The 9,398-nt window shown below is 38.5% G+C and overlaps 1 protein-coding gene across 6 annotated transcripts in view; it reads left to right on the forward strand.

Moving 5' to 3' along the window:
• The window catches only part of FILIP1 (filamin A interacting protein 1), a 102,964-nt gene extending 94,776 nt beyond the window's left edge, over nt 1-8,188 (forward strand). For all 6 annotated transcript variants that reach the window (XM_069011301.1, XM_069011304.1, XM_069011303.1 and 3 more), the window contains one exon: nt 7,507-8,188. Coding sequence is in view for 1 of the 6 variants with exons in the window: in XM_069011304.1 (XP_068867405.1) it covers nt 7,507-7,547 (41 nt within the window). In the remaining 5 variants the exon portion in view is untranslated. The remainder of the gene's footprint in view (nt 1-7,506) is intronic.
• The last annotated feature ends 1,210 nt before the right edge of the window (nt 8,189-9,398 follow it).

Below are 9,398 nucleotides of genomic sequence, written 5' to 3' on the forward strand. Positions count from 1 at the left end.
CTTACTCAACTTTAAAAAAAAAAAAAAAAAGCTGTCAAAAAGGCAATTTTATGCCAGGAAGATTTTCAGTCTTGTGAGAAGGGGGTAACTGCACTAGGTTATTAATCTAGTTCAGGAATTCTTAATGATAGACTTGGTTACTTTTTAGTAAATCAAGGGCAGTTTGGTCACTTTTACTAGATTGTCTTCCACCTTAATGGATCACTTTCAACGTTTGCTGCTGCATGGGCTTACTTTCCTTCCTGCCTTGATCACATTATTGAAATGCCACATGGCCTAGGGAAGCAATGCCAGAAGACAGCACGCTTGAGGTCCTGTTTTAATGAAAGCCCATACCTCAGGTGTGGGGGGGGGAAGAGAAGAAGGATGGGCACCGTGTGACCAGCCTTCTCTCTAGGAACCTCCCATCAAAACCACCATTTCGCAGTGGTGAGCTGCTTTCTCAAGATAGTTACTAAATTCAGGGGCATAGGGATGTTGCACAATGTTTGGCAGCAGCAGTGCTAAGCAGCAGCTTAATTCTTCCAGAGAGAGTTAGCACTTGTAGACAACACTTAGAACAGGTCCCTGACTTACACACACTGGGATACTGCCAGCTCAGGGCTCAGATGAAGGCTCATGAGCCAGAAGGTGTTTAGTCTTCAGCAAAAGCTTGAGAAACACTATCTGGCAAAAATCAATACAATCCATTTGTGCCTGCTCCAAAGACCACTTAAGGCTGTGAAGCAACTCATTCCATTGACCTGACTAGGTTTGCAGTTTTCCTGGTCAGGTCTTAATATTTAAACCTTACTTGCCAAGCATCCTTATGTCTTAGAGGGTAAGGCAGCACAGACTGCTGGTAGCAGGAATTGCTATCTAAAGGCACAGCTCAGGTACAGGCAGTAAAAGAGAGAGGGTTTGGTAAGGAAGTTACTCTCAGTTTTCAGTTGTGTAAAATGTTTTGTCATAAATGCAGACTGCCTTACAATACCATGGTGATTTATCATTTTTCCTTCCCTCTTTGTGATTTCCTCATTTGTATGTTTGCATTTTTTAAGCATGTTTTAAGGAATTGTTCCAGCATGGAAATAGTGTGGATGCTGATGGTTGTTATGATTGTTTATTTAATAACAGTAAAGTTATTAAAGCACATTTCCATTAGGCGATCAATTTTCACAGAAGAAAATCCCAACCAAAAGAAATGAAGCCGAGCAGACCAATAAATGATGGGTTTAAAGCTGTATAATGCTTCAATCACCTCAGCAAGCTGTGAAGGGCCCAGTGGTTAAAACAGAGCACAAGGTGGGAAGACCACCAATAAATTATAAATAAAATTCACAGAAAGGAAAATGCACCAGTGGTTGAAATATGAAATTTGGCCTGGGAGAAGATATTTGATGGAAGAATCTGTCACAGAAGGTCAACAAAATTATATTCAATCCAAGCAATGTTTAGTCTGATTTGCATTGCTCTCCAGTTTCAGATCCAGATACGACAGTTATCCCATTGTAAAGCTGGGTTTATTATTCACATGAAGGTCATTTTTTCTTTGCCACATCAAAAAAGAAGTACGTTGTGTTTTTCTACGAGTGTTACACCTAAAATGCCTGTTAAGTTTATGGTTCTGGTTCCTATGGCATCCAAAAATTAGATTGGTATTAGTAGCATTTTTCCTAACTCCAATTCCCAGTACTTCAGATAAAACTTGGAAACTTAAATTAGCAAGCAATGTGAGTTACTATGTCAGAAATACATCAGATCCTCTCAATTCTTATCACTTAAAAGCCTCAGTATGTCAATAAATTGTTCTTGTTGTAACACAGACTATAACAGATATTTAAAGGGGAAAATAAGGGTTTTTTTTCTGAATATTCACTCTAAATACTCTTACTGAAGGAAGTTGTAAGGTCAAAACAGTAATTTAAAAAATACTGCAAACATGATCCCCAAGCTAATGTGGCTTGGTACAGCTGCCTTAAGCCTTCCTTGTGTCAAAGAAACTTAGTTCCTTAGTTAACTGTTGCCATACTCAATGTTCTATGTTTGTCTGTGGTTGAAAATTTTGTTTTTGTTTTTGTTTGAGGTCTAAGAAACCAGTTCACCTGAAGAAACAAGTCATCCTCCCAGTACCTGAAATCTAGGGCACACAAATTGGCACAACTGTAGAGTCAGTAGGATTTGATGAGACAGACTTTAGAAATTCCAGATAGGTCAGAATTAGGATCCTGTTACTTTTCCCCAGGGGCTGTACAACAAAAATGGACTTTTGCTCTGCAGCAGAAGTCTAAAGAGTTGGAATCAGGCAGCCGGTTAAACTGTTAGCTAAAAATAGGTATTTAGTTATAAGTTTTGACATCTGTTTTAATTGACTTAATATTCTGGTTTCCTAAAGGTAGAAGAAGGATAAGATGAAGAAAAAAGAAAGCGTATAGTCCAGAAGTCTTAGAAGTTCAAGCATAACTATTTGTATTACACTGAAATTTTCTCTGAATCTGAAGACAGTTATGTTTAGTGACTACAGTAAGATTCTCCATTCAGTAGGTCAGCTCCAGAAGGCAATGTAAAAAACCAAATCTAAAGACAGTGCCTAAGCCCAAGAGGCATCCTGAAGATCTTGATGTTCTTCCACAGCCCTTGTCTAGTCAGTGTTTCTGTTGTGACTCAACTCTAGCACTGCAGCCTCTGAACCTCACTGAGATCCATAATGCAGGTATTCTTGTATTTCCTCTGAGGCTTTTAAGTCAAGCCACAATTTCCTGGTCACTTAAAGTCAGGATGTAACTCCACACTGGACTGAAAAGCTGTAGTCCTGTCTTTGTCACCTCCAGCCAAGAAAGTACTCACTGACTATGTAGTTGTTCTTTGAGCTGGCACTAGTGTTTGAACTTAACTGGGGAACTGATCTGAATTAAAAGGAATCTGGCAAAAAGCATAAAGACTGGCTTTAAGGTAACTTAGTGCCAGGCTCACGGGCCAGAAAAAGAAAGAAGGAAGGTGCAGGAAACCAGCTGGTGTTTTAAAGTGACTGTAGGATCATGAATGCCTCCTAGTAGATCAAATACCACACAAACGCAGGGGTAGTGCTGCTTATTTTCAAAAGCTTTTGATTGAAACCTTTTTTCAAAGGTAGGAGACAGGTCCCCCTTCTCAACAGTATCTGAGGAGACTCAAACCCACATCAGCTGCAGGCAGGTTCACTTGTGGCACTGACAGCTGAGCGGGAAAAAGGTGGCATTCTCATTCCCTTCTGGAAAGGCTGTGCTGTTCTGCACAGAATGCTTCAGTATTCACTGAGCAGAAACAAGAGAGTGGTTGAGGGGGTCAGGATATTGAACTAGGAGGGAGCCTCTCTCGCCCCAGATTTGTGTCCCTGTTCCAAAGGCTGCCTTTGAGCCTGGCCTTTTTGAAAAGAAGGCTTGTAAGATGAAGTGCCTGTGTTCACCCATCCCTCCATCTCTCCTTCCCTAATGAATAACACCAGACACACCAACCAATTTCATCTGAACCTGACAAAGCAATAGGGGTCTCCAGAATAAGAAGTTTTTCCAGTTTAATGGAAAGGACGGCAGAGAAGAGGAGCAAGACCTTAGCAGTGCCTCACTGTGTGGAAGAGTAGAGCATGAGCTCACCTTCATACAACATCAAAGAATGAACACAAAAGAGTGATGCCAGAAATGCCACAAGGACAAGCTTTGTTCAGACCTCAGATTTTACTAGGCTCCAAAGAATCAAACTCTGACACATCAATCCACAGGAAAACATTAGGGCTTTATTTACAGGGCTTCCATGTATTCTACATTACTGGATTATAATGTGTAAACCAAGCCTTCCTAAGTGATCATCTGGAATCACTCATCCTCATGCTTTCTCTCTTACCTTTTTCTCAGCCATTTTGTTTGGTTTTTCTTTTGTTTTGTTTTGGTTTTTTTTGTAGTGAAGTTGAACAGTTTCAGTAGCAAAATAATGCACTCAGAATTATGATAGTTACAATGCTTTGTCAGGAACTAAGATGACTGAGAACCAATCCTTGTACTTTTAGTCATATTCAATGTCAGCTGGAGAGAAGCCCTGTTTTGGCTGATGACAGGGCCATATAAGCAGTCATGATAACTCAAGGCCAGCAGTAGGAACAAATGACTTAGAACCAGCAGTAAGGTGGAGAGGGGGAGGAGCAGGGAAAATGCCAACCCATTCATGAGCAGCACACATGGACTGAGAAGGTACACCCTCAGTTCTCCAGATGATCTCTCTGATTTCAATTCTACTTTGTAATAAGCTTTCTCCTGTGTTCCCTAAGTTAGATCCCATCACCAGACTGACTTCTACATATGGGTATTGCTAATGTAGTCATTAGTAGATCAATACATTTGAGTAAGTATGACTAAAAAAGAAGGGGCACAGAGCTTCAACTGTAATGCCTGGGGGGGTTTCTCTCAGATCAGTAAACATGCTAAGCAAGTGGTAGAAGAAAAATAGAGATTTTGATTTATTTTGCCCAGTTTTTTTTCCTTTTGTGACACCCGTTAGTGTGATTTTTCAAAAACCAAACACTTTGTGAGTCTTCTTAATATGGCCATAGAGCATGCATGTTACTGTATTTAAACCTCAAATCACTTACAGCACATAGTAATTACCACCATGGGAGTAATCTCTAAAGCCACATTAATATATTGATCCATGCCAACAGGATGCCAAGTCACATGTCACTTCTTGAAATATGCTACACACATTTCTAAAATATGCTCAATATTGACATGAATATTCAGTAATTCTGATCAGATGTGGAAGATCATGTCTTTAAAACAGAGTAAGCTGCTGTCCTGCTGGGTTTCAGGTACTTGGCATAAGCTGCAACAGTCAGGACAATTTTCAGACCAATTATATGTTCCCATCACACATCAGTGGCCAATTTCATTGAGTTGCTTTGAAACACGTAGTTTGCTGGCAGGAGTTTCTGTGAGCTCATCTTTCAAACTTGTTTTCATTTAGGGGAATGGTTTTCTCCCCTGCATCAGTGTTAGTTATCCTCTTTCTCTTAATTTTGCTTGAGCTCTCTTAGGCAAAACTATATGCAATATTTCTCATTATAGATACTAATCACATTCACTTTTAAACTTACTCCCTACACACTTCTCTTCTCTTGGCCTTTTTTTCCTTTAAAATGTAACCAGAGTTAACTACTGTCAGGTGCAGAGCTATCAGCTCTCAGGTATGAAACACTCAGGTGTGACTGGTTCTCCAAACAAAAAAAACCTCTCCTTGGGATTTTAAAAATAGAAATACTGATGTATGCTTCTCCTCTGTTGCTTGGGTGTGCATTGTCTGTGGTACATTCATTTTTGTATTATCTGGTGATATTTGTTTGTATATATTGTAAGGAGAAATTAAACTTTGTATGTTAAAATGTCAGTTGATGTGCTTCATTATATGAACTAGTACCCTGATGTGTTTCCTGGAGAAGTTCTGCTTTAAATCAGTAGGACTGAAAGCAGAATTAGCTGGTTTACATTAACTTCATTTTCTTTTCCTGTCATTAAAATAAATTGTTTTAAGTGAATACATAGTTCCTTGAAATATTCCCATCTAGAACCCTAGAAAAATTTATTTAATCATATCCTTCAAATATAATCATATTCCTATAGAGGGTGGCCCAAAAGAAATCTGACAAAATCTGCCCTACTCTAATTTTAGTTTAGTAGGTGTCTTAGTTCAGACACCTCTTTTAGTAACTATACTCTGTGTGTGCGTGTATGTATATATATCATATATATATAAGCATTTCAAATACAAACAACCAAGACAAACATAAAGTGTGTTTTCTCTAGGTGTGTGACAAATGAATGAAAGATAAATACCAGTGGAAATTATTTGATTTTTTTAAAAATACCATTATTTCTCCTACTCTTTTCTGCACAATTACTGTTTGGGTCTGTAGGAGACAGGTGTCTGATTTAGACACTGACTGTAGTTTTGCTGTTCGTTCAGTGACTGAGCCTTAACAAGGAGTGTGATATTTTTCTGCTACCCATTTTTTTAGAATTTTGTGTCTAAACTCCTTATTAAATGTGCACAGTGAATATTAAGAAAATAATTTTCATATAGAGTTCATGTGACTCTCATTGAAGTTAAGGGGTGAGTTCGCCTGAGGTTACCGTCTGAGATTATGTAAATGCAGCTTTTAACATCATACTCCACAAGAGCTTCAAGTTAGAACAGCACTGGCTGTAAGGTAAAATCGTTCAGTAATTAGTGGTTCTTTCACATTCACTGCTCAAATGTGGTAGAACTGGTTGTTGAAAATCATTTGTTATTGAAAAATTTTATGGAAAATAAATACTTCCAATTCGAGAAATTCTATTATTTCATTTGCCTTAACGTATTTTATTGGACGTTTCCTCAGCCCTGCTCTTGCTTCACCACATATGAAAAGCAGCACTGGGATCTGCCATCTAGTGGCAAAGTTGTGGCACTCAGAGTACATGGAAAATACTTCCATTTTTCTTTCTTCTTATAATGTAACTTCACGAAACACCTTGCAAAGATTAGTTAAGAAGCAGATAAAGGCAGAAATCAATAAAAATGTGAAAGGCAAAAATAATATAATTAGTGTCATTTCTTGGGTCACGTAATTTTGAAAAATCTTCAGACTGTTAAGAAAGGAAGGAATCTTAACAAAAGTAATTTCAATTAAGATGACTATTTCTGAAAATCTATTACTGTATGCTTTAATTAGTATTGGTACAGTTACATTATTTGAAATGCATAAAATACACCTTTTCAGAGAAAAATATTAATTGACAGTTAAATTGTTATATTTAAAAGGTTGCCTGTAAGAGCTGTATATATAGGTGGAAGAACAGAAGACCAGGCCATTAGTACTTCAGCAGAGCCCAGGGATTAATCAGGGTCAGGGACCTCTGATACTACACACAGGGCAAGATTAAATACAGCCTTTTGAAGAAAATGCCAGCACTTAGTTTTGCATGCTGTGGCTGAAATTTATCCCCATTAAAGCCAGTAGCAAAATTCAAGAAGACTTGCTGAATAAACCCAGCATAGGTTTCTAAGACAAGCTTAAGTTAAAAAAGTGAGAAATGACCCCATACCTCTTCCTCATCCCCATTTATGAATCGCCACCAGATTTATGATGAATTTGCTTAGACAAGATACCGGACACCCAACTCTGAGTCTTCCTCTACCTAGTTTGGGTGTGGGACTGGAACTTTGGTGTCCCTGTGCCTTAATCCATTCAACTGTATTACTCCTTTTTCCTGTGGACAGCCAAATGATGGTCTTCACATTGAAGTGGAAGCCAAGGGCCTCTGAGCCCTTGACAGGTACTAATTTAGTTTCCCTTTGTAGCAGTAGCCAGGACAGTTTTATCAAGCAGTGATGCGAGAGTAAGTCTGGGAGACATTTTTAGAAAAATGCCTTGCACTGCCATTGTAATTGTTCTTCTTTAAAGTAACTTGCAATGCATTTGTAGTTTCATAAACCCAAATGTTTTGCTCTCTTTTCTTTTAGAGAGTGTCATCATTCACCAGTTACGCGTGAACTCTAGATGAGTTACCGCCCGCTAGAGCTCTCTGTGTGCACTACCCTCCATGCCTGTGGATGGATCACTGTAGAAGCTCTCTGCCATCAACACCAGGGTCACTTGTGCTACTGATTATTTGTGGAAGTATTAGTGCTTCCATTAGATTTTATATATTTTTTTCTTGGTAGAGCTTTAAAAACGAATGGCCTTGCTGGTATTTTTAAAAGTATCTAATCAGAGAGAGAGAGCAGCAGCTGAATTTCACTTTTATTTGCAAAGCCTAAGGCATGTGCTTGATTTTGTTTGATATTTGCCATATAATTTATTTTTATAATACACTTTGTAAAGTAGCTGTCCCAAAGTTGCAATTCCTGTTGCTTATGGCACATTTATTTGTAGAATACACTGTCAAATTTGCAATTTGATATTTTTGTAATAGAGAGTATGTGAAGAAAGGAAAATGTAACTTCAGCAATGTTTTCTGTTTAAATGGAAAAGCATTCAGTACATTTTTTGCCACCATGAGATTCTGTAAGACTAAATAATCTGAAGACTGCTGTATGGAATTTATTGCAGAATATTTCTTGCACTGTGTGATGTTTTGGCATAAAATTAAGTATTAAAGTCCAATGCCTTGAAATACAACCTAGATTTACTCATTTTAAACAATGTAAGTCAGTTTTTAAAGCTGTGATTTTTTTCTATATAAAGTATGTTTTTACTTCCGCCTGTACCAAAAAAAAGTTGATTTTCATTACACTGTAACTAATAAATTTTCACAACTATGCAAATATAATCAGGTGTTTGCATTTTAACTCCTGTTTCTTAAGGTTGGCAGTGCTCATCTATGTATGTGTTCATGGGGACAGAATATGGGTTTGGAAGCTCTTTTTTCTCACTGTTGTCTCATACAGTGTCACAGTGATGTACGGGGTAAAACTGATTCATAGAATCATAGAACAGTTTGGGTTGGAAGGCCCTTAAAGATTGTGTAGTTCCAATCCCCCTGCCATGGGCAGGGACGCCTTCCACTAGATCAGGTTCCTCAAAGCCCCTTCCAACCTGGCCTTGAACACTTCAGGAAAGCTGTTCAGCAGCTTCTCTGGGCATCTTGTTCCGGTGCCTCACCACCCTCACAGTAAAGAATTTCTTGCTAATATCTAATCTAAACCTACTGTATTTCAGTTTGAAACCATTTCTCCTTGTCCTGTCGCTACATACTCATGCAAATAGTCTCTTTCCATCTTTTTTGTAGGCTCAGAAGTTAAGATACAAAGAAGGATCAATTACCAAGCCCTTAATTACTTAATTGTTTCTAACCTTGAGCTTTTACAGCACAGGCAGAGATGTTTGAGTGGTACTGTCAGAATCTTCAGTCCTGGACTAGCACCTGGACTAGACACCAGGTACTCGGCCACATGCTCAGGGGCCCCTTTCACACTGGTGGCTGTAACTTCTGAAATAACATCCAGAGAGTTCTGTGGCAGCTATACTTAAGATGATTTTTTAATGAATGATATATAAAGGTACATGCAATCCAGGCAGGGTCTTTTTTTTTCTTATACATCTCATAACCGATGAGTTTTAATGTAAGTCATTGGCACATACTTAAAATACTGCAGATTTTTAAACTGCAGAAGCTACTGGGAGAAATTACTTTTTTTTTTTTTTTTGAAGGGAAAACAGTGTTGCTTGCAGGAGATGTGCTATGAGATGCCAGAAAGAGTGCATTAATGCAGCATCCCACTGGGATGGCTAGGTCAGTCCATCTTTGAAGCTGGAATATCACACTGCTGTGTAGTCAATTTGGTCTTCATGGGAGCCACGGGCACTGTTTTTCCTCTTACGTATGAGTTCTGCAGCAAATGCTGACACTCTA

This window comes from Aphelocoma coerulescens, chromosome 3 (assembly GCF_041296385.1).
Source record: "Aphelocoma coerulescens isolate FSJ_1873_10779 chromosome 3, UR_Acoe_1.0, whole genome shotgun sequence".
Lineage (NCBI taxonomy): Eukaryota > Metazoa > Chordata > Aves > Passeriformes > Corvidae > Aphelocoma > Aphelocoma coerulescens.